At 43.0% G+C, this 26,696-nt stretch overlaps 1 protein-coding gene across 1 annotated transcript in view; it reads left to right on the top strand.

The window, feature by feature from the left end:
• The first annotated feature begins 227 nt into the window (after window positions 1-227).
• Window positions 228-26,696, top strand: part of LOC146173791 (uncharacterized) — a 35,065-nt gene continuing 8,596 nt past the window's right edge. Inside the window, exons 1-4 of the mRNA XM_084583683.1 lie at window positions 228-483; window positions 18,298-18,455; window positions 18,871-18,953; window positions 23,706-23,795. Coding sequence (XP_084439809.1) covers window positions 379-483; window positions 18,298-18,455; window positions 18,871-18,953; window positions 23,706-23,795 — 436 coding nt within the window. The 5' untranslated portion in view covers window positions 228-378. The remainder of the gene's footprint in view (window positions 484-18,297; window positions 18,456-18,870; window positions 18,954-23,705; window positions 23,796-26,696) is intronic.

The following is a 26,696-nucleotide window of genomic DNA, read 5'->3' as shown; positions in this document are numbered from 1 at the left end:
GGCGCTGCGTGGAGTCGCAGTTGTCAGGCCCCTGTAAAAAGAGTGCAAATCAATACAATGGGATATCAATTAGAGTGAATCAAAACAAAGAGCAAATGTCAGCACGTATCACTCACGCTGTAAATATGAAAAATCCAAAAACTGCGTGTAGAGACATCCTTGATGGATAAGAACACCCGCGGGAGATAGCAATGCATATTATTCGAGAGGTTCTATTACTAGCTAGCGGTAAACTAGTATTCTCGATTAGTTTCACCATGACATGGAGTGCTGCTTAGATGAAGCATGGGTATATTAGGTTCAAATAATTTGCCGCACTTAGAAGATCATCTGCTCCGTGCGGGTTTACTCTCATAACCGTCTTTCAAGACGGGAATTATGATATTTACTTTTGCGATCCTCTTCTGTATGCAGGCGGCCGCTGCTAATGTACTACGGCCGGGAAACTTTCTAAATGACACTCCCATCCTTGACATCCGTTCTGTAAGTAAAATTATCGTTATTGTCTAGTTTCTTCTTTACAAATACTGCACTGGATATTATAAGGTTAATGTAATGCTCAAGAAACTGATTTTACATCAAGCATGTTTGCACAAGCTAAATACACTGCAAAGGTCTTATGGAACTAACAGGAGCGCAAATAATGCTTCTTTGTTCGCCATAGGGGAGTTGATAAGGAAGCGTGCAAGATGTTCGCTAAAGGTTTGCGATGGAAATAAACCCTTCTACAACATCTTGTTATGTAATAATGCAGATAGGGTATGACAAACATAAACAGATGCTGGCTCCCCATTTAGCAGGCGCTAGTTCTCGCTACATCGAGAAACTTATAGTGTAAAATCGGCAAAATTATCAACAAATGCTTTGAAATAGGCGTGCAAATAAACCAACTTCACAAATTATTTGCAGGCTATTTTGAGGAAAACTATATCGTTCATATAATTTGTAACCTTCGAGAAAAGTGTATAGTGTAAAATAAAAATAGTGATCATATGTAGTTCCAAGTCCGGTACTATCTTTACCAAGAGGGCAGCCGGCTCTTCCTCTGCCGTTGTTTTGAACTGGCAGTCCTGAAATTATGCGTAAGGAATTCTTCCTGTAATGCTAATTTTTCATTTGTATTATAATCTTAGTATAACTTAGCAACCTATACATATGTTTTTAAAAACGATGCAACAGATGACCTTTTTAACATAAATATCTGGGATAAAAAAATGAATTGGTTTTGTTGCTTTCCCAAAGCTACAGAAGGCTATGAGAGACAACACAGTGGAAAGCTCCAGAAATTTCAACCACCTGAGCTGAAGCGTGTATCGATACCGCACAGCCCTCATTGACATCTTGCTTCACGCCTCCACAAATAAGGGCCGTGACGGCCTGGACTCGATCGCGAATCCTGGTGCACAGTAGTTGAAAGCCCTAACCACTGATGCTGTTCATGTTAAATATTCCCAGGGGCTCATAATGATTGATAGCCTTCCACTGCAGCACCTCATTCCACATCCGCTTCCGCCTTCCTGCGTTTTATGGTGGATCAAGTATCAACTAAGAAGTGTGATAGACAATCCACTTTTTACTTCCTCTAAATAGTATATGGTGGTCTGCACGAAAACAAAAGTGGCATATTTTTGTCACCGGTATCAGGTTTAATGGTTAAAGCAATTTAGGTAGTCGTCTACTGATTCTGTGTCCCTTCGCTACAAATTCCCTCGTTTGTTACACTTATAATGACGGTGGTCGACGCTCGCTTAGCTTTAAACCAGATCTGTGAAAAACTGCCAGAGACAAATGCTAGCAAATTCATATTGGAGCCGTATACTGCTAATGGACGTGAACGCCCAGTCCGAGGCCATCAGTTTCAGATGTGTTTAAAGAGAGAAGCTTGAAGTGATCGGTATCTCCTCCGCTTGTTTTCGTGCACAGCCGTCTAGGCGCGGTTAAATTCTGCGGGCAGTCAAGCGCGTCGACAGCGTTTTGAAAAGCGGCGCAGAGCCATCGCAATCGTTGGGAATGTGTGGTTTGTCGCATTGTGCTCAGTGCCGAAATAAAGACGCAGGGTTCGTGCTTTTCATAGCGTCCAGCCTTCCGCCTTCCGTCCAGCGCCGCGTCGACGGTAGCTTAACCACGTGTGGACTGTCTAGTATGACATTTTGATTTTCCTCTAACCTTGCATCTTACTGCTTGTAATGAAATGTGCTCTTTCGTTGCTCATTTCTCGAAGTAGCTAAGTTCATCTTTGCTTTCCGACTGTGTTGCGTAACTGGCTTTGTACGCCGTGGATAACCTATGTACCCTACTGCTCTTCCCGTTTTTTTTCCCAGTGCTCTCTACGTAATTAAAATGATTTTGTACTATTTACAGTCCTAAAGTTACTTATTGCTCGAATACGAACCAAAGGCGGGAACCTGATAAAGTCTATTCAGCCTAAACAAAATAAGTTCAGTTATGAGCGAGATCAGGTGCACAGACCGGTTCCTCCACAGCTTACGTTTGGCAGTTGGATGTGCAATTTGCGAGACTAATGTAGTGAATTCGTCGCCATTTAACATTTTTTCCGTGGCTACAATAATCGGTATTGGGGACAGAGTCTGGGAGCTAAAACAATAATAAAAGCTACCATAAAATCTTCACTTCTAATTAAATCGTCAAATCACTTAGTTGGTTCAAGCACCAAAAGCAATGAGAAATTGAAGATTGCAAACTCTAGAGAAGCGCAAATAGCATTCCTTCTGTACTTCATTAATTAAAACTCTAAGAAGGAAGTAGCGTTTGCGTGTAGTCATGATGAACAAGCAGTCGAAAGCTTCCACGAATATCTAGAATCGTGAACGGTGAAAATGAAACCATAGCATACAGTATTGATGGACAACTTCAATGCCTAGGTAGGCAAAAAGCGGGCTGCAGACCAGCCAGCAGGAAAAGCTGAGAGAAGCTATCAATTGAGTTAGCAGAGGACAATAATATAAGAATCATAAATACCATAGTCAGCAAACGGAAGAACTGGAAGGGGACTTAGAAAAGCTCTGAAGGGGAAACCAAAAATAAAACTCACTTCATACTTTTTTCCAATCTTGGAATCATGCAGGATGCAGATGCAACCAGAAACTTGCAATGCTGTGACCACATGATGATAATGTCCCGAAATGGGCATGACCTGAGGATGAGACACAATAGTTCAGTAGGAGAGATGTCCATCAACGGATTAGAGTCGAGTTGGAAGGTAGAACTCAGGATTTCGCTACAGAACAGGTATTCAGCTTTAACCATGGAAGACAGTCTCAGTATGAAAGCAATGAACGATACCTTCGGAGATATCCTTACGGAGTGCACGGCGGCAATAGGCGATATGATGGCTAGAGAGCGTACTAATAAATTATATAAGCGGACAAGAGGTTTTATTAAGAAACGTAATGCATGAAAGCCTCCAACCAAAGAGACCGAATCGAACTGGCATAGCTATCAAAGGTAATCAATAGGTCAAAGTGTCCGACATAAGTATACCCTCCAGAAAATCAAGCACGCTCTTAAGAACGATGGCAGCCTTAAAACGATGAAGAGGAAGTTAGGCATAGGAAAGTAAGATGTATACATTAATGGACAAGGCGGGTAATGTCATCACTAATATAAACAAGATAGTCAAAGTATGCGAGAAGTTCTCTACTAGCCTATACAGTAGCCACAATTGTCATGAGAATAACGAGATTGGCAATAGTGAAGAACAATACGACATTTCATTAGTAACAAAGGGCCAGTTCAGGAAAGCTTTCGGAGCTATGGAAAGCGGGGAAGAATCTGGGATGGATCAGACAACTACCGATTTCATGAAGGGCTGGCAATAATGTGCCGGATAAAATCGCCATCCTGTACGAGCAAGGCCTGGTGACATCGACGGCAATGATATCGTGCAAGAAAACACCGAACATCTTAATTCATTAAAATGAAGACACAAAGGGCTTTAAAAAAGTGACACCAATCAGCTCTCTATCCGTTACTTAAGAAGTATTCAGAAATGTAATCGTATTAGAATCAGGGCAAGCTTAGTCCTCAAATATCCAAAGGATCAAGACGGTGTCCGGAGATGATACTCTACTATTAATATAATTTACACTATTATTTCTGTTACAAAAAATTTTCGGAATAAATCCAACCCCCATAAATAGCATTCATTGATTGCGAAAAATATTTGACTCAGTCGAACCCTCTGCATTCACGGAGGTATTCTAAAAGAAGTTTAGATGAGCCATATGTGAAAGTACTGAGAAATATCTTTGGTGACAACACAGCAACCGTAGTTTTGGATAAAGTATATTATAAAATACTCACAAGAAAAGACACGGGGCATAATCTCCGTGAAGGAAAGTCAGTAGACAAAAAGACACGATCTGCCTAGTACTACTCACAGCTTGCTTAGAGAATGTATGCAGGGAAAACAATGAGAGCAGTTAGGGATTTGTGTTGATGGAGAATACCTCAGCAAACTGCGATTCCTTTGTGAGGTTCCTTTGCTATGTAACACATGGGATGAATGGTAAAGAATAACTGATGACTTAGCTAGGAAAATCAGAAAGGTGGGACTAAACTCACTATGCACCAGATTAAGTCAGTGTTCAACAGCCTAAGGACGAAACAGTTAGCGTGCATCGTGTAAGGAAACAGTGGAAGTGGCTGGCGCTTATTGATCATTAGGGCAGTAGTAACCACAGTTCCGGACCATGCAAGGGAAATAACCAGGATAATAAGATTAGGAATAAGCGCATTTTGCAAGCAGTCGCAGAGTATAACGACCAGAAAACCGCTATAGCTCAAGAGGAAAGTATATAGCCGTTGCATGTTTAATGTACACACATATGGGGCTTAAAAGTGGAGGTAACAAAAAAGGCCTTTACTTAAACTGAAGACAACGAGGAGAGCAATGTTGCGCAAAATAGTAGGTGCAACGTTAAGAGACAGAAGGCATGCAGAGTGACACAGAGAAACAACTCGAGTTGACGAATTGATGAGTCCAACATTATTGAAAAAATTAATAAACAAAAATCTTCCAGGGTGGTCCCCCACTAGTTCAGGAGTCCATGGGCTTGTGCTTCAAATAGCCCAGGCTGATGGGAGCATCCCAGTGTTCCAGTAGTTTTTAAAGAATTCCGTGAGTTGCTGGAGAGAGACTTTGCTCGGATTTAGTAGTGCCTTGTACGTTATGCCGTCCAGTTTTCGCGCCGTAGAGCGGCGAATACTCAAGAGTGCTCGGTGAACGTCAACTAAGGTTATGTTGGCATCAAGTTCAGAGTTAGGTGGAGGTGTACTTGGTGGAGCCCCTGACTCAAGGAATGCGGACATATAGGTCTCTCGTAGTTGACCAATTACGTCGGTGCCTTTTTCAAGTTCTAGTTGCTTCAGACGTTGTGTGTTTACTTGTTCTTGTTATTTAGTGGTTTTTGGATTTAAGAGAGCGCGTTGGAGGGCCCACGTGCGTTTAGTGCCTAATGTGCCCGTGAGGTTGTTGAAAAGGTCGCCCAGTTTGCGCGGGCTAAGGTGTTCGCGTATTCTTTTGCCTGACGAGTTAGAGCGGCTATGGGGAGTCTCAATTTACGATTGTGTCGCTGGTGACGTCAGTGCTTGAGAAGGCCCTGTCGGGCCTTCTATAGATGGACCAGATGCGGATCAGCCTGCGGTGCAGTAGAGATATTTTCATAGCGTTGGCTATTGTAGTGGAGATCAAGAAGAAGACATATGCATGGCCAGATCATGTAGTGCCAAAAAGAGATAACGTTGGTCGCGAAGGGCAACAAATGGGATTCCAAGGGAGGAAAGCCTAGCAGGAGAGGCAGAAAGTTAGGTGGGCGAATGAGGTTAAGTAGTGCAGAAAGAAGAGCACCGGGTTAGTCGGAGTAATATGGGAGAGGCTCTCGCCCTGCAGTGGGTATAATTCGGCTGGTGAAGACGACGATGACGATGTCATGGAAAGGAAACCCCAAGCTAGACGGCCTACCAAGGCTGCGAATACGCGGTATTTACCAGACATTTTCTCTCAGATTTTATAGAGTGGAAATATAATTCGACCTAGATGGATAACGATGTTGAGGTACTTTCTGGAACCGATGCATATACATGGAAGGGCCGATTTACGACTGATGTTTTAGGCAATATCGCGTATTAGGCTTGCATGCTGCACGTATATATGGGAATTCAGATTTTGAATGAAGTCTCATTAATGTCATCACCCGCGAATTCGAGGCCTGAAATAAACACTGACAAAGGAGAGGGGCGTGGTGTAACATGAGAGAACTATCGTGCCATTGCATGAAATATACACTTAATAAAATGCCCTATCATGTGCTGGAGGGAATCTCATTGACATAATATTTGTTTTAGAGAAAGTATGGTGCATCCTGCCTGTTGATATATGCCTGTATTACCTGAACTGGTGTATACTCTAAACAGGCTGTTGAAACAACTCACTAGACGTCATGCCCACAATGTCAAAGCGAGTTCTGGTTTCTTTAAAAAGTAACATCGTACGCAGCCGGCCGGTAAATCGCTAAATCCCGTTGATGGTGGAGTGACTTGAACGACCTTCCAAAGGAGACAGCACGACGGAATGTGTCAAGCTTTGAAACGTTTACCTTTCAGATGCAATACATCGATGAAAACTGCATTCGACGGTCTGCATTTCGGGAAATTTTTAAATACTTTGGATTAGTATTGGCATTCATTTCATGAAAGAAGTTCTACGGATGAGCGTTCACAACTGAACACATCGCACAGAAAGCATAATTTCAGACATCGCAGTATTGGCGACGTAGACTCTAGGGCAATCGGAATGACAGCCTAGTCGAGTTTTATGAACTTGAGACTTGCCTGCGGCACGGTAAAGAGATTTATAATTTAAGCTACTAATCTTTTTTTCAAAGCCGGTCCAGTACGTAGCAGACAACAGAAGTATATTACCAAGCTTTGCAGTCCTGTTGGAAGCTTAAAAAACATCAGAACGTCTCAGTAAATATTTTCCTACTTTGTGAATTCGGCGGCACCAATTTTTTTATGATGTTTTCGCTTGACTTCTGTGAGGCCTGAATGCGTGGCACGTACAAATATCAACCACTCTCAGAAAGCGGTTGATGATACAAAAATTCTATTCAGTGCAAATACAATTCTGTTCATTATTGACAGTTCGTCCGTCACCTCATAAGGGAGCCGCACTTCTTGGTTCAAAGTGCTTTGGCAAACCAACCCGAAAAGTTTAGCCAGGTTCCATTCAGTTGAACTTCAGCTGTAGCTAGCTGGAATGGTTTGTTTATAATGCATGACAGCACAATGAGAAACCCCATCCTTAATCCACTCCAGCCAAGCATAGTTGTGTCGCCTAGAGTATTGAAGTTCTTATTGATTTATGAGGATCCCCCTGTCGGGCTCACAATACAAAGCTTCAGTACAGAAGCCTAGCAAGCCAGCTTGCTATCCCTATATTCTAACAAAACCCAATTGCAATGACTGGCGCCCTCGTGCACCTTCCGCTGCGAAACGAGTATATTTTTCGCAATGATGTTTACTCGGGACGGTGACGGCCTTCGAAATTCTCTGGATCTCTCATGAGAAAACATTGCTTATACTGGTAGCAAGGCAGAAAACATTGAGATTTGCCTTTTACCCTGGGTACGCCGCTGGTCTCGCCCATTGCACTCGATGCATCCTTGTGTGTGATCTCAGGGCACAAGGGTCCCATTATTAATTTCGCAAGAGTCGGAATTTCAAAAAGGGGGAGCCGCAACATAGGGAGCAAATGCAAAATATGGTTCCAGTATACAATGTTTTCTTGGAACTAATGTGTGCCTGACTAGAAAAAAGAAATTGGATTTCTTTTTCGTTCCAGGGCAGTAGATGCTTGTCAATTTTAAGCAATCAAGCTCGATGCTGCTCTTATCATTACGTTACCCTCTCACTAACAACATAAAGCTAAAAAATGAATCTAAGCATGCATAAAAACCTTCACAATATAGCTTTAAGGTCATATGACACTAGATTCTGCAAAAATATTCACTCCTAGCTTCTGCACTGGCGAGATCATAGCGATAGATTACGTTGCGTTAGCGCTATAGCTTACATTCAGTACATATATTCACCTGCTACCCTTCCTTCAGCTGCCAGTCGGCTGCCACCATCACTGAGGTAACGCGATGTGCTCTGGTCGTGAGGTTAAAATCCCCTGTGTTTCTTTTCGTTTTTACTGGGTTATTTTTCATTTATGATTACCGGGACCCTAATATACGATATCTTCAAATATTCTGTATGCTAACATAATGACCGAAATACCCCCTTTTCTCTCGTGTTTAAGTAGAAATATATTTTATTTTGTACACATGTGTTCTTTCTATGACTAGTTTTTTTCGGAAAAGGTTAAGCTTCATTCAAAGTACACTGAAATCGTCAACAAAAATCTGGCCTTCAAACATTAAAGATAATTTCACCATTACTATACAATTTTTGGATTCCTCTACGGTAGCATTTCAGCTTATCAGAAATCAGTGCCCGCTTACCGAAATTGCATGAATATATTTATTTAATCTTTAGAACGCATATTCCCTCTATTTTCCACCTATCTTTACGTGCACTACAGTAGGGGACAAAAATATATACACTTTTGGTAATTTTCTTTTACAATCACTACTTTCTGGAAATAAACTGTTGTTCTGCTATTTATGACTTCTAATTGTTACGTGGGGACAAGGAAAGAGGACGGCACAACATGGCGGCAAGATGAACGATGATTTAATGTCTGGCCTAGTGCGAGGGCTCCTCTCGCGCCACTGCCGATCTTCTTCGCAAAACCTCCCGCGGCCACCGAGCGATCATCCCGATCATTTTCGATGGGGACGGTGACATGATGGTGTAGATGTTCAAGAAAAGATAGAAGAGAACGATGTGCTTGCCACCACGATGATGATGAACACGATGATGCTTGTGGGATCTGCCTCCCCTGGAGCTGTTCAAACATCCGTCGCCAGAACCATGGGGCCGATGGCTCGAGGTCGCGACGAGCGGCTGTGCGGGAGTAGCGTGTACATGTCCAGTTCCGTTGGGTCCGTCGGGTATTTCACGTCCTTCGTCTCGGGTCTGGTTGATCTGTCTGTTCTCCTTGTCTTCAGAGGGGAGGAAGAAGAAGAAGTGGAGGTTTCCGAACGTCTGAAGCTAGCGCTCTTCCACTTTTCTGGATTTTATATCGCTGTGAGCTATTTGTGATCTCGACATCCTTCGGGATGGCGGGCGCACGACCCCTGCGCCCACCCGCCACCATCGAACAGGCTACAACGTACTCGACGGATCACCTTGACGTCGCGGACGTGGAGCTTCCAGACTCGGCAGATGACTCCACAGTGACTGAGATGGATTCCGACAACAGCTACACGCCTGTACAGTCCCGCCTCCTGAAAAGGAAGCTGCGCCAAACGTCAGTAATGAGTGAGACACCAAAGAAGAATGCTGAGAAGCAAGGGGTCTTTTCCGTGGCCTTCGTACCAACAACGGCAACGGCGAATTTGAATGTGATAAACAGACAGCACCTGACCCAGTTTTTCGACCAGCTGGTTCCCGGTGAAGTTGACGAAGTCAGAATTAATCCCTGGAAAAATGTCCTGACCGCGGATGTCAAATCCCAGGCTGCAGTGGACAAGCTGAAAGGAATTGGTGCGCTAGGCAACATGCCGGTCCGTTCCTTTCTTGCACATGGGAAAAAGACTACCGCAGGTGTAATCACAGACGTTGACCCCGAGATAAGTGAAAGCGATCTCTGCACGCTGATCAAATCTACGGCGCGCATTGTGGATGTTCATCGATTCGGCCGCTCAAAGTGCGTTAAATTAGTCTTTGAAACTGAACCCCTCCCATCCCACGTTAAAGTGGGCTACGTGAGACACCCAGTTCGGATGTATGTTCCAAGACCTGTTCAGTGCCACAAATGCCACAAGATCGGACATGTGAGCGCCGTTTGTCGAAACGAGGTATCCTGCCGTCGATGCGGCGGTACACATCCTCATGACGCATGCCAGACGGAGACTGTCAAGTGTGCGAACTGCTCGGGTGCCCATGAAGCGACGGATAAGGACTGTCCTAAAATTCGGGATGAAAAACGTATACTAAAAAAGATGGTGATAGATAACTCGACTCATCAAGAAGCGGCCGCGTCTATTCGTCGTCGCAAGCACCGTTCCCGACGCCGACACAAGGAATCGGAAGGCAAGCCTAGCCTGGATAAGTCAACTTCAGAGTTAATGTCAGCTCAGGTGCCACAACAGATTGAGTCTAATCCTGTTAAAAGTACTCTTGCTGTAATGTCGCAGACAGTGTCTCAGGCCAAGGATCAGACAGAGGCTGTTGTATTACCTACCGCCTCTGATGCTGAGTGGCCAGCTCTACCACCAAAGGCCAACGCCAGGCCTAATCCCAGTTTGGTTGCCACACGTACTGAAAATTCCGACAATCCCGACAGCCAGCAGGTAAAAGAAATGCTGAAACAGCTGGTTCGTTCAATGCGGGTGCTGCTCTCCAGCATCAACACGCAAACAGCAAAGTTTGCTGTTCAGTTTTTGGACGCATTTGAGCCGCTCTTGGCGGCATTGCAATAATTCACAATGGCGCAACAAACTAATCCCACCTCTGTGACGATGCACTTGCGCCGCAGTGTAGTGATGCAATGGAATGCCCGAGGCCTGCGTGGTCGGCTGAGTGACTTCCGACAGCGGGTACAGAAGTACCGCTTTCCTGTGATTGTGATCTGTGAGCCCAACATGCCGGCTGCTTTCCGCCTTTCTGGATATGTTCTGCTATGGTCTAGAGAAGCAAACGAAACAAGCAAAGTGCTGGTATGTGTACGCCAAGACATTGCGCACGTCCGCCATGCTCTGCAGCCCCACAACACGAACCACTACATTTGTTTGACGTTAACCCTGAAAGGACGAGTATGTTCTGTAATAGGCGCTTATATTCCACCGAGGGATGGCTTGGACAAATCATATCTATTTTCAACAATCCAGTGTTGTGCAGCTCCTCGTATTATTGTGGGGGACTTTAATGCTCACCACCCTCAGTGGGGTAGTGCAATAATGAGCAATAGAGGAAGAGACCTGGCAGACTTTATGCATACACAAGACCTCGTCAATATAAACGACGGCTCACCGACGTTTCTACGCGGAACAACTACAGCAGCTGCTTGGATGTGGCGTTTGTTTCCAGAAGCCTCCATCCCTCCGTTTCTTGGTGTAGTGATGTGGAAACACATGGGAGTGATCACATACCAGCGTACATATGCATCAAGTGGTTTGCACCTGCCACTTCACCTCGTGTGCAATACACAGACTGGCCCGCCTTTAGGGCAGCGGTGGAGACTTCCAGCGTGGACCTCCAGTCACCATCTCAAATAGAGGGACTCATTACTTCCTCTCTCAATGAGAACACTCGCTATGTTAGTGTGCCGGTGTCAGTGTCCAGCATCGACGTGGAATTCGAGCGGCTTCGCGCGATCCGTCGGCGGGCTGAAAGGAAGTACAGGAGAACGAAATCCGCGCAAGATCTCGCACTTTCTCGCCGAGCTAAACGAAAAGTTTTGCGTCACCTGGAGAGGTTAGGACGACAACGTTGGAGACAGTTCTGCTCATCACTGGATCCCCGTAAGCCCCTGTCGCGTATCTGGCATGTTGCGAGAATCTTGCGCACACCTCCGCGAGAAAGGCACCCTTTTCGTGCCCTGGCCCTTTACCAACGCCGCAATGAAGTTGACGTAGCTGAAGATTTTTGTAAAATGGTTGTGGGCACAAACCAGGCACAGTTACCAATTTCAGAGGTTTTTGCACCACCTTCGCCGAATGATCAATACGACGTGCCCTTTACAATAGCTGAATTAGACGCCGCTCTTGCTTCTTGTCGGCATTCATCTGCACCTGGTCCTGACGGGATTACATATTCAACCTTATCGAACCTAGGCAAGGATGGTAGAACTGCACTACTTAATTATTTCAATGATATATGGGCTTCTAGTACTGTTCCTCAACACTGGAAAATTAGCCGCCTGGTTGCTCTTTTGAAGCCTGGAAAGCCTCCTCTCGAACTTACCTCATACCGGCCAGTTGCCCTAGCAAGCTGTGTTGGAAAGGTTATGGAGCGCATGGTGCTGGCAAGACTTGAGTGGTATCTAGAGAGTAATGATCTTTATCCGAATATGATGACTGGATTTCGCCGCGGACGCTCTTCCATTGATAGCGTCATCGACCTTGTGGCGACAGTAGAACACGAAAAGCGTCACCGTCGACTAGTAGCTGCTGTCTTTTTAGATATAAAGGGAGCTTACGACAACGTCCTCCATGGAGCTATTCTTGATGGACTTGACGACGTGGGAGTTGGTGGCCGGCTGTACTTGTGGATTGTAAGCTATCTCAGCGGCCGCTCTGTTTACATGACTACGCCTGAAGGAGATACTACCCACTTTCAGGTCAGTCGTGGAGTTCCACAGGGAGGATTTCTCAGCCCAACTTTATTTAACGTTGCGCTAATTGGCCTGGTGAGTGAACATCCAACTAACATCCACATAAGTGCATATGCTGACGACATCTGCATCTGGGCCTCTGGTTCGACGCGCCCACAACTACGTGCGAGACTGCAACGAGCTGTGTCATCAACATCGATGTACTTACGGCGTCAAGGTTTATTTTTAGCGGCAGAAAAGTGTGCAGTGATCGCGTTTACGGGAAAATGTGTCAGCCGCTACCCGATTACCCTTCATGGAGTCGTAATACCATACGTCTCCAGGCACAGATTCTTGGGAGTAATTATCGACCACCGACTATCTTGGTCGAAACATATTGCTATGGTGAAGAAGAGGCTAATTAATTTTTGCCATGTACTTCGGTACATAGCTGGCATCAAATGGGGTCCAACTGAGCGCTCCTTAATACGGCTTTACGAGGCTCTGTTTGTTGGCTACATCCGGTACAGTCTCCCAGTACTCTCTAGTATGAGCATTTCCTGCTTGCGGACTTTAGAGAGCGTGCAAGCGCAGGCACTGAAAATATGCCTTGGACTGCCCAGATGCACCTCTAACAAAGGCACAATTGAAGAGGCACACGCTCGCCCAATGTCCATATACTTGTCCCACGAACCACTTCGTGTATATTTACGAGCACTTACAAGACACCGTTTTCACCCACTCAGCAAGATTCTGGATGAGAGGCCGGACTGCAGTTTTACAAGTGCACTCCGCTGCCATCAGTCGCAAGTACCGACAGGATATGCCCTCCCATACCGTCCCACCCAACCACCATGGACGATGGATAAACCTTTGGTGCACCTTCGTGTTCCCGGAATATTAAAGAAATCAATGGTACCAATTAGTGGACTCAAACAACTTACTCTGGCACACATCTGGTCAGAATATCCCAGTTATATTCACGTATACACCGATGGATCTGTGTCAGCACAGGCATCCGCTGCAGCTGTGGTCATACCAGCTCAGAAAACGACTCTGCATTTCCTTTTGGGACATACCTCTACATCAACCGCTGCCGAACTTGTAGCCATTCGAGAATCTATTCGCTATATATGTGGGGAACCACCTCAAAAATGGTGTATATTCACGGACTCGAAGACTGCATTACAAATTTTGGAAAACTTCTTACGCCACACTGCCTATCAGTCCCTGGCACTAAACATTATGGAGCTCATCACATCTGCTCAGCTGCAAGGCCACATGATAATGTTTCAATGGATTCCTGCCCACTGCGGCCTCCATGGGAATGAGCAGGCCGATGTTGAAGCGAAAAGCGCACACATCAATGGCCTCCAAACAGCTGTGCCTTTTTCAAGGGCGGATACGACGTGTCTTCTAAAGAGTTATATGAATATTGCTACAGCAACTTACTGGGCTCAACCAGACGCCCGACACATCCGTCTGAGAAGGCTCGATCGAACATTTAAATTTATTGTTCCGCGTGATATTCCGCGTCATCAGACATGCTTGATACATCGACTTCGTTTAAACGTGGCTTTCACGCGCAAGTACCTACATTTAATTGGACAGATGGACTCACCGGAATGTTCAACTTGTGGCATCCCAGAGACTGTGGACCATGTATTATTGGTGTGCCCAGAGTATGCGAACGAAAGAAATGTGCTAGCTGCTTGCTTGAAGCGTTTAGACAAGAGGCCTCTGTCGGAGGAACTGCTGCTGGGCGCTTGGCAGGACAAGGGGAAGGGCGTCCAGGCAGTGCGCGCTCTTTGCCGTTATTTGAGTGCCAGCGGACTTGATTCACGTTTGTAAAACAAGCTGCTGTGTCTGTATATATATTTCATATACCTTCTCCCACATCGTCACCCATCATGACCTTCTTTCTTCTCTCCTTCACCTTCCCCAGTGCAGAGTAGCAGGCCAGATTTGAATTATTCGGGCCAACCTCTCTGCCTTTTCCTTTCAATAAATCCATCTATCTATCTTGTCTTCAGAGCCGGGCTGGGGCTGGGCGGTGGTAGTTGGTCGGGTCTGGGCAGGAAAGGCTGGGGCGAAGCTGCTCGTAGATCTCCCAGGGCTCTCGGTAGGTGGTCTCGGTTTACAGATGGCGTAGATGCTCCAAGGCGAGGATAGCGAATACATACGCCGCACTTCCAACCAAAATGTTACGTGGTGACAAGCAAAGAAGATGACACAACATGGCGACAGGATGAATGATGATTTAATGTCAGGCCTAGGGCGAGGGCTCCTCTCGCACCTCTGCCGATCTTCTTCTTCGCAACAATATATTTTGATTCACGGCGGCGTTTCATCTTCGATTTGTTCGGGGCGTATTTGTCTCCTCATAGTTTCTTCGTGTTTGTCCTCTTTGCGCTCTTTCAACTCCATGAATTTTCTGCTCGCTGTATTCACTAACCTGCTGACCAACACTCTAAAATACTTTTTACACGTGCTTCAACATATGCATATGTTTATAACCAGCATGTAGGACATAGTCACCACGACTGTTCACAACACAGGTATTCTGTGCTACAAATACACGATGAAACTTTTTTTTTCATTGCTTCTCACAGTAACGGAGGCTGAGGATTTGTGAGCTCTGAAGATACAAATTCTCAGAGGAGGTTTTTTTTCTATTTTACCAAGGCGTTCCAGGTCGTAACTTAAGGTACCAAAGAAGAAATGCTTCGCTCAAGCCGAGCCGAGAAAATACATGACTATATATTTTCTTCAATAATTACAAATGCCTTTCCGTGTTATAAAGTATAAAATATGACGCCATGATTAGTTTAGCGTCAAATGTCCTGTACTGAGGGAAATAAATGAAGCCCAGCTCAACACCTCTAAACGTCGTACAATTACCCGGATTTATTATTACTTTATATATCTTCAAGGCCCCGAAGCCATCACAAACAGGAGTGGTACGAATACAATGCATAACAGCAGCACATCAAGAAAAAAACTGATATTACTCTTTAGCTTCAGGAACGCCCAGACACACACTTCTTAGTGAAGAGTATGAATAGTGAAAAAGAGAGGGAAAGGAAATTTGCAAATATTTAGAATAACAGTATTTGAATGCTGGCAAGGGTCAAACATTTCTTTATTTAATAGCACTGGCAGCGTGTAAGAAATAGATTGTTCTGAGTAATATGCTCTAGGTGTAGGAACTAACCACATTTCTTTATTTCTGGTTTGTGGTATCTGGGTGTTTCTTGGAAGTTCTGCCAAATTACCAACAAAATATTTATTGCTCCGCGAAGCCCTTTTGAAGCTTAATAAAAGTCTGTATTCCCGTAAAGCGAAGACTCGCAGGATTTCGTATTTTTTAAAGAGGTCACTTGTAGGGAAACAATAAGGAACACCAGCAATGCATCTCACAACTCGAATTTGGAGAAGATGCAAATTGGTCATGTTCATGATTTCTGTGGTACCCCGAACGATAATACAGTATTGTAAGAGAGATAGAACTAAAAAGTTATACACCAACAGCCTAATTTTGACAGGAAGAATGTCGCGCAAGCGCGATATAACTCCGACAGCTGTGGATACTTTAGATCTAATATAATCAACATGATCATTCCAAGTCAAGTGCTTTGAAAACATTACACCAAGGAATTTGACAGAATCCACTATCTCCACAGGATTACAGTTTAAACTTACATTGAGTGGCCTAAACAATACCTTCCCTTTCGGAAAGTACAACACTATTTTAGTCTCTTTAGGATTAATCTTCAGAAAATTTCCTTTGCCCATGTATTGAATGCATTAATTGTTCTGCTTGCTTTTTCTGCAATATCATCTTCTGATTTCCCCGAGATGAACACTGAAGTATCATCGGCGTAGGATAAGATGTACTATTAGGCTCACAATGCACAATATCCAATAGATATTGTGCATTGTGTTCTATGGGAGAGGTATGATTCCATTAAGTTTAGTACTTTTCCGCGGATACCGTAGGTTTACATTTTATGTAAGAGAATTTTGTGACCTAATAAATCGAACGCTTTTTTTAAATCTATGTAAATGCCAGCAACTAGCTCCTCATTTTGAAATTTATTTATTATTATTTTTTTTGTGCAAGTAGCGCTGCTTCTGCAGATCGATTCTTTCAAAAACGGGGCTAAAAGTCAAGGAGAAGATTATGCTTGTTAAAAAAAATAACAGGCCTCTACCATTCAGTAACTTCTCTATACATTCAGAGAATACCGGTAATTTTGGATGTGCAAGACCGACTGCAACTTTACGGCACAGGTTTGAATCTCATTTCTTGCAGTTGCTTCTGTTGGCAAGGCTCGTAGCGTAACTATTAGAGACGGATATGAGAAACATGCTACGAAACAGTGCTCTTATATGACTGCCAAAATATGGCATTTGGGCTTCAGATTTAAGAGAATGGTGATCTGCAGCACTCCTCTATGCTTATGAGAAATTACCTGAAAAACAAATATATATTTTACCCTAATATGTGGTCTAGCCAGTTGCGAGAAATCATGAGATTAATTACATTTTAAAAGGCCTCGTCTAACATTAAATGAAACGAGCAATTCCAAGGTGAATTTAGGTCAGCTGCTTTAAAGGTGCGGGAACAGAATAGATGTTTACTTGTAGCTTCTCGGACTCTATGACGCGGCTTTGTATTGCCGTCGTCGGTAAACAAAGATTATACGCGAAGGATTAAGCAAGTAAGTGATTAGTAAAGTTAGATTTTGAAAACTCGTACCTCATTTAGTAATATAAACTCATATTATGGCATTTGCTTTCCAGCAAAGAAATATTACCATAGTAACAAATTAGAATTCAGAAGGAATTTGTCTGAAGACAAAATATGACTAACTATCTTGGTACATTTTGCTTTAAATTTGTAAATATTGCGGCATTTTTTTTAAACGGGATTATGCTGAAGTTTTAATGAGGCAGATATAGTGAAGTCAAAAATAAAGCTTCTCATTTCAGTTCAATAATGTAAATCGAGTAACCGTAGACGCATAAAATAAATCCGCGTAAAACGAAATCGTCACCGTTTTTTAAACATTGTCGTTGAATGGGCAGAGACCTCTTCGCTTTCGCTTTAGTAAATGATGCACCTTTAGACGCTTTTGCATCTGTTTCATTCCATGGATGTATCTGAGGCGCAACTCTTGCGAGTGTGCCCAGTCGGAAAAATTAGAAACATTTTTGTTGTTACGACCGAATTTTTGTGCGGTTTTTGACAGAAAACCTCTTGTGACATTTCTTGTGTGATTTCTGTAGGAACAGCAGTTACAGTTCTAGTTACAACCGAAAAGTACGGCAGAATGACAGCCAACCGAAAATTACGACAGAAAAACTACGAAACTACAGAAAAGTACTACAGAACTAAGGACAAACATGAAACTTACGACAGAACTTTGACATGGTTCTGTAATATTTTTTCGAGAGGGAGACAATAGATAATAAATATCCCACAGTTTATCATACAAAGATGATATTAACACGTATCAACACTACTGAAAGTTACTCCCTACTTCTGTTTTTAAAGCAATGAGTTATACAAAATACATTTGTTAAGGTCATCCCAAATATTATTTTCAGACCCTATTCCCTTAAGTAAGGATATTTTTTGCGTGGCACTTCGCTTTAAGCCACTATATCGTACGCTTTCAAAAGATGCCGCTTTCCACACCAAAATAAACTTGTGCTCGCTCTACCAGCAAAAAAACCGTCTAAGACAGTAGAGCCGATGAATGCCTAATAAAATGCATGACTAGATTTAAAAGGAGCAAATGAAATATTGAGATGTGTACAACCAATCCTGTTTTGCTTCCCTTCAGTTGACACAGGTAACAGGCCCCCTCGTCGTCGTCAACAGAACACATCACATAGAATCGGAATATCGGTGCCTTACGGCGGAGATGGTTCAAAACCTAAGTGTAACGCAATATGCTTACGAATTACGTGCGGGGAAATACAGCGGAACTTCATTCGTCTAGTGAGTAAATCATTTTGCGCATTTTTGCTCCCAAGTGTTCGAAATACATGAGACAAAGTGAGCTGTTGCTTGAAGTGTTGTTCTAGAAATGAAAAAAGGTTCTTGTAAATAAGCAGACGATGTGCAACAACGAGGCTGGTTGAAGATTACCAGATTTATCTATTTTACTCCTGTATACTGTCTTTTTTCCTTCACATATCTAACATACTAAATAAAAGCATGCAACTCATATGTTTCTGTCCTCAGCATTATCTGTGTTAATACGCGTAATGTGACAGCACACAGAAAAAGAATCCCACCGTACTACCAAACTTTCTTTTTCATATGCTTTGTGCTCATGAACACAAAAAATTTCCCGTTTATGCCTTTTTTATATTTTTCCGTTGCAACAAAATAGTCATTGTGTCTTTTTCAGTGGTACCGAGAAGGTAACAGTTAACCTCACTGAAGTTAAAAACCGCACCGGTGTGTATGAAGCCAGCTATTACTCGAGTAAAAGTGAGTGGTCAAGAATTTATCTCTTTTTCACAATATTGAAACTCCGTCAGAAAACATGTAATGAATACAGACCCCCAAAATGTAAGCACCTGCCCCAATCCAAAGTCTCACTCCTGAGACTGTTTGAAAGTAAATTTAAAAATAAAGCGGAGTGAGAATGAGCCTGCACCAGCTAAGCTATAACAGGCTTAAACCAATCAAAAATAAATGAAAAGGGCCCAGTGGGCCAAAGTGCTTAATTTGGTAGAAAAAGCCAATTGGAAAAATAAATAGTGGGCACGGTAACACATCTGTATCGTAAGGGCTCAACGAGCACAGAGGGTGGGCTATCCTCCCACAGCTAGTTTATTTATGTTATAGGGATAATATTCAATAAATGTGCCCAGGCACACATACCATAGACATTGCAAAATAACACTTACAAGAAAACACACACACACACACAACAACAAACAAAAAAAAGGAGGGGGAAAACCAATGAGACTTTAATTAGAAAAGGTGTGAGGGGGAATATTGATCTTGGTGGTGAGCCGGCGGAGGAGGGAACCATAAAACTGTAAAGCATAGAAAAGAAAATAGCATAGCAAAGCAAGGAAAAAGCAAAAAGAAATGTAAAATAGAAAATGGAGTAGAGGAAGGTGCAGGTGAATACAAAAATTTTCAAGAATCAATATGTACACTATCTACAGTATGTACACTATTTACACTTTGTACAGTTAAAGAATGATAAATATAAATTGAAAGTAAAGATTAAAACAGAAGAAAAATAAAAATAAAGAAATTACATTATCTGAAAGCGGCATAAGGGCGAGCACTGGCAGTGCCCACCTCATTTGGCTTGATTAGCCCCCAGCCGATGACAGAATAATGTAAAATGATAGTATAAGTTGTGTATGAAATTTTATCATGTGTAATTTTGCCTTCTATAATCTGGGAGCAAAGAACTAACAAAATTTACTAGTCGAATTAACCACGCACAGTTAAATTTATTGTCTAGCCAATGTCTCCAAATTGTTGGACCATGTAGTGGAGGTGGGGGAGGATTTAAATGTTGAAGATGGGTAATGGTTAATGAACATGAGGTGATGTAATGAGTGACGTCACCTTGTGATGCTCCGCAGGGGCATTGCGGTGATGGTGAAAGGCCGAAACGGTGCAAGTAGTGGGGGAATCGGCCGTGACCAGTTATGAGATGAATAATTGGGTTCACGGGTGGAATGAGATGGGTATGTTATTGACATCGGGAACAAAATCAAATATTCCCGTAGCCTCGTTGTTTTCACGCCACCAAACAGCCCATCTCATTGCAACTACCCGACGGAATTCGGCGCGGACCACAGATTTCGAAGCTAAAGCCAATCTGGTCCGGCTCGACGTATAAGCTCGCGACGCAACTGTATCATCGAGCTCATTACCTAACACTCCTGCACGTGCTGGGACCTGAAATAGTCTAGTCGGCTTTCGTATGACTATCTGTTTTAATAATTGCTTAATTGTATGAATTTTGGAGTTTGTAGTTTTTGGTGCGGCTAGGTTGCGCCGAAGCTGCAAAGGCAATTGTCGAGCCGGAAACTTCGGTCGTGTCTTCATCGCCTGATGAGGAAGAAGGGCAGAATTGTAGCTCCATATTAAATTGCACAAGGTTTGAGTGCATGAGTGACCTAGAGGAAGAGCTGTCAAATAACAGCAAACACGAAAGCTCAGATGGAGCTGAGGCGCAAGACAGTACTCGCCCAAAGATTCAAGAGCCAGTTTCTAGTGACGGCTCGACTACCGAGGAGGTTCTTCCTACGGAGGAAGATTAGGAACCCCTTCTCACTGAGGAAGATGAGGAACCTTTTTTTTCCGAGGAGGGTGACAGTGCAGATCCTAGACTGGGATATTCAGAAAAGGAGGAAATCGAGGACTGCACTGCATTTAAAGGGTTAAAGGAAAATTATAATGAACAAGAAGCAATTCAAATTGAAGAGAATCAGTCTCCAGTTGAAAATGAGCTCTGCTCCAAGAAAGCATAGCGGAAGGCCGTAAAGAAAAGAAATAAAATTGAAAGAATCAAGTGAGAACAAAGTGGTTCTCAAAAAGATGCTCCCTCAAGAGACCAATGTTCTAACTGCGCCTGCATGAATGAAACCGGAGCAAATATGCCTCGGCCAGCAGTGCGGAAAAAAGTAAGAAAGAAAATTAATATTCAGCATTGCTGATGAAGGCAAGGTCGAGCGGGAAGGGTCGCCAAGAATATCAAGGAAGAATAAGCTGAAGTATTGGAAACGCATGCGCAAATCGACCTCCGCTGACCTAGATCAACAACCCCAAAGCGTTATGAGAGTCAATGTCAAACCTCCAGTCGGAAATCAAACCTAAGTCTGAGCAGCACGAGAATAGGGAACCGCACCCGTAGAGGAACTCAGAAGGAAGTAGCAAAGGGAGCAGGACACGTGAAAAAAGAAAAATCAGTGCTTTGTAAGAAAGAAAACTGGCGCGTCTAACAATACTAGAGCAACTAATCTCTCACAGAGAGGAGGTGGCGGCTGCTTCTGGAAATATAGGCGAAAGTGTGTATTGAGTTTGTGGGCTTCTCATTAAAAGGCTGTGTGTCTCTGTGTTCCTCAATTTTCATGTGTATCTTGACAACAGTGAGTTGTGTTTGTGAACATCATGGAAGTGATATGCGAAAAATTTGTCATCAGAGTCTGAGGAACTTGTGAGACTTTAGATGTGTAAATTTTAAATGTTATTGCACTCTGTGAAATTTGTGCAAATTGATGAGCGTTATGTGTGCATTTGCCAATGTAGTTTGTGAGCACATGCGTGTGCGCCGCGATTGTCGTGTGTATTACGAATATTGTAGGACAATATTCTTTAAGGGAGGGGTAGTGTCACGAAATGGGCGCACATTTTATTCAGCCGGCGCGGCTGGAGGCCCGCGCAGCGCCGCATCGAAGGTTCCACAAGGTTCAGGATAAGCCTCCTTCCCGTCCTTCCCCACTCTAAGGGTGTCTGGGAGTGTGCGCACTGTTAAGGGCGCATTGTTAATAATCGTTCTAATTATTAACGGGTGACAGCGGGAAAGAAGGCGTTTCTATAAAGTCGTCGAACCTTTGGCGCATTTGCGAACGTAGACGCCGCGCTGGCTTCTTCTCGCCGTGCTGGTGTAGTAAACATGTGCGCCGATATCGTGACAGCCATGCCTCTATGCACGCTCCAATAATCCATTGACTAAGTGGAGACTACATTATATAGTAGGCTTATTTCGGTATACTATTGCGGCCAATATGACGAAAACAGGTGGCGTGGGACCGCAGTGTATTCCGAAAGCATATTGCGACAACCTAGAGGCGTATCAGAACGCCAAGGAGAAAGGATTCTGCTGTTGCAGCACCCAGGTGCATTCTCTGCGTCGTCTGATCAGCGAAACTATTTACTTATCACCTGAAGGCGAGGCGTCAGCCTGTCAGAGGCGGTATTTATAATATGGCCGACACATTAAACAAAGAAATGCGATGCTAACAAAATAAACAAAAGTAAAGGGAAATGCCACGATAGCTTAGCATTCGACACGCAAGCGGCGGCAAGGCGATAACGATAACGCTACAACAGTATCAAGACCAGATAGCACAGGCGAATGGCATTGAGCACGCAGTCGCCCACGATGCGATAACCCTATGCCACTGCCAAAACAATACGGCCTAGTTGAGAAGACTGAGTGCTGAAACAGCAATGATCCGCTGCTTTTAGTTTTGAAGCTTGTCGCTGGTCGGCACCACCATACTTTCCGGGAAGGGGGTACAAGTCATATTGAACGGGATACCACGTGCCATTTTATAATATTGGTACCCTTCTGTAGGATATTTAAAGCGCTTATGCATTGAATGTTTATCGTGGTCAGTTTTTTCGGATACAAAGAGTATCTCTCTGACGTTCTTTATTGCGGTTCGTCTCGAAATACTAGCCTTTTGCTCAAGAAAGCACCAAGATTCTCTAAGGTTCAGTTTTATTATCTGCGACTATTTCGCTATCGATAATGGGAATGCTGGGAATTTTTTTCTTCATTTTTAATTGTACACCAGGCATATGGAGGCTCATCAGGGACACTTTTTTTAACTTTAAGTAAATAGAAATGTATTGCTACAGAATAATACCTTAAAACTCAACTCTTAATGAGGAGTTCGTATAAACGCATGTTACTACTGGATGACGGATAGCACGTTAAAGTAATGCTCACCCAGTGAAAGTAAATTTGAAGCGTAATGCACCTGTCGACCATAGCATGTGCAACGCAGTCCACAGTTAGGAAAGTAAATAATGCACTACGTTTGCCCCTTTACCTAACAGAAACGTGTTAAGAAAGCTGGTAGCGGCAATAAATGATAGCCAACTATTGCTAGCGCTCCCATTTGATAACGAAGAAAGCGTTTGTGAACTTGACACAACACATTTGATATGGGGTTTTACTCTTTCCGCGTGGAAACAAATACCTTCTTTCTTTGCTGAATGTGGCATATTATCTTTGATTTGCATTCAACTCTCCTCACTTTCACTAAGATAATATCTATGTAGAAGCGCATAAGTTAAAGTAATATCACGGTACTGAAAGGGTGCATGTCTATATTCACTTAATATGTGATTGCACTCAAACGCCTGTACTCTGGTCGTTAGCGTTGTTTTCAAAGCATGTTTGCACATAATGCAGGAGCTAGTTATTAGGTATGAGCAAAGAAATTTGTATCTAATTAAATATTTTTTACGCGCTAGCAAACCTGACTGCTAATCTCACGCTTGAGATGAAGGATACGACCAACTCTTGTTTCGTCATTTGGGTGCGAAACAGTGACTACGAAAGTGGTAAGTGTGCTGTCTATTATGTTTTTTGTTCTATTACAATAAAAAGTATTAATGCGTACACTGAGCTAAGTATAACTCCGGAAATACCTGCAGGCTTGCTTCAAAATCCTTTTTTATTCAAAAACTTGATTTTGGATTGCCATTTACTTGACACTGTGCAAGTGACACCGCAAAAAGAACCCTACGGCTTCGACAAGGCACTAATTTTACACAAATGATTTGCATTCAAGCCTCATTGTTTTCTATCCGAGACATCAACCCTTGCTACTAACACAGTGTACTGTTTCCTTTCGTCGTTCAACATTAGAGGATATTCTCCCGGATAGCATGGTTAACGGAGTTGAGAGATATCGTACATAAAACGGCGAATAAAACAACTAAGTCTTTAGTGACGTTGATCAACTACGTTTATTAACCATGTTTTTTATATCTACGATATTGAAAGAGTCAATGGCGAATTTGGTTCATAGTGTGTAGATCCTGCAATTCAGCAGTCGATCCGACCCCAAATGCAATCTAATATCTTTTATGATCATACCACATTCATGTGTTAGCAGTAATTTCATTCACCCTTGTTTTTCTACGCGTGCCAGAGGTAGTGGCCATGTTCTGGTAGAGAATTCTTATGCTTAATTATTTTTGCAGTGACAGGATCATTCCTCTTAATTGGCTACTTTATACAAAAATCTAGCTTTTAACTCTTCCAGAAATAATATATTTGCTTAGTGTCTGAGATAAACCAGCTCAAAACAGGGTAGTGATAACTTTCAGGCATGCCTTTAGATACATGCCGGCCCTGTTTGCTAGGCTACGAAATGAATGGCCGGAAATCGTCTATTCAGGTGTGAAACATCAACATTTAACAGGTTGACGGCATTCTTAGCGCTAAAAATACACACGCACACGACAGAACAGGACACGGGACAGGCGCTACAGGTAGGTAAGCAATAAAGTGAACAAAACACCACCCCATGGCATTTCAACCTGGAGTACTGTGACCATAACTCTATGCCTAGCAGTGAAGTAAAAACATTGTGACGCTTGTATTGACTAAATTCACTTTTTACAGATTTTTTTATAAGTGTGGAAATTCCCACTGCCATTAAATTGCTGTCTACTAAGCATGCTGAATCTTTTATCTTGTTCTTAGGAGCTATGGCCTCCCTTGCACTTCTTTTTTAAAAAATAGAATAAGCAGGCGTGTCTAAAAATATTTCACTTTTGCAACTACAGTTATCCTCTCGTGGTCTTTACACACGTTATCTTTCACATAAGCCGAAATTTACGGCGTGTCAATTTCAGGTATAACCCCTACTTAAGCCTCATCGGCGCCTTACGAAGCACCGACGTAGAAAGCTATACGTTAGTCCAGTCAAGGACTGAATAAGAAAGCAATAGTATATTGGGAGACAGCTTGGTTGTTTTATTATATTAGATCCGCAAAGGAAATGAGAGAAACTTCAGAAAATAGGCCCTGTGTTCTCCTTTTTGTCATCCCCAATATATGGTTCCTCATGGTAATGAATAAACGAAACGTCCACACGGAATGTTTATTCATTAGTAATGACGGAGGCTTTGCGAATCAAGCGAGCTTGTCTTCATATTTAGAGCTCATGTTTTATGGCTACTTTATATTTATTGCCTACTGGAGAGTTTGATCGATGCTATGCCTTACCCAATATGCAGCTTGATACTGAAATGATTTTACTTGGAAATGATGTCTTCACGAGATGAGAACTGCTCACAGGTTGGGTGCGTTACCAAACTGCCCTATGTTGGCTCCTAGAACTCGCATTTATAAGGAAGAGTAACATGGCGAGATGGGAGTTCAGGCTTCTAGACCTTTGGATACAAAGTCTGAAACGCGCCACTAAGCCTCGCTGGCACATTCATCCTCAGCGTTACAGCCAGCCAGCCTTTGTCTTTATGTTCTTCCTGGTCACTTCGGCAAAATACATCATGGTTCTGCTATTCAGCAAACCTCTGGCGTTTGTTGGCAAGAAGACGGCGACAAGGCCAAACACATACATCATCCACCAATAAAAAGTAATGCAAACAATACATTTGCGGTTTTACCAGGAACGAGCAATGTTTTGTTACAAAAAGAGAAAAGAGAAAACTTCGTGTTTTTCATTGGTTTTTTTCAATATCTAGCGGCTTATAAATTATTTCGGCTAATTTAAAGCATTTAGGCGGTCGTTTCGATGCTGAAATGGTGATTAACAGGAATTGAGCTCTTATTATAGCTTCCTAATTCAGTGAGAGTAAATGCATATTTTATATGATTTTGCAAAAAGACGTCATCATTCATAAACTGTAGTAACATGAAACACATTGCTAGATGTGTCTACTTATTATATTTAGCATGCTGACATTTTAATTGCATCAAATCATACAAATATTGCGGCATGTGCAAATTTCAATTCCCGCCATAAGGAGCTTTGAAATTTTGTTTTCATTATTTTCTTTAGGACAACATTTTTTGTCATATGACGGGTAAATCAATTTCTAATGAACTCTCGGGGCTCAATAAATTTCACTACTGAGGTTGTGTGCCACACATCGCCTCGTCAGGTTGCGTGAAACCAAGCTCTCATATGTGGATAGAATCCAGCCTGAACGGTTCCTTCACTGAGTATTGCTATTGTGTTCTCTAGGACGGAGTTTTGTTGTGTGTCAAACGCAGTAAGCCTGCCATCAGCAACTTGTTTGTTGTCTTCCTGGGGTTACTCTTTCGCCTTGAAACAAAATGTCGCCTGGAGTCGCTTCGCAAACTCCGCACCCCTATGGCTCTAACAAATTAGCTTCACTGTTCTCTGCATTTCAGCACTACGCTCTTTTCACAAACAATAATCTACCTTACTTAACTGCCAATCGTTTCCGTTGCGCTTGTCGCTGAAT

Source organism: Amblyomma maculatum, chromosome 11 (assembly GCF_055883805.1).
Source record: "Amblyomma maculatum isolate TAMU_Amacu chromosome 11, ASM5588380v1, whole genome shotgun sequence".
NCBI classification, from domain to species: domain Eukaryota; kingdom Metazoa; phylum Arthropoda; class Arachnida; order Ixodida; family Ixodidae; genus Amblyomma; species Amblyomma maculatum.
Note: the sequence above shows the minus strand (reverse complement) of the source record. Positions and strands in the feature narration are given on the sequence as shown.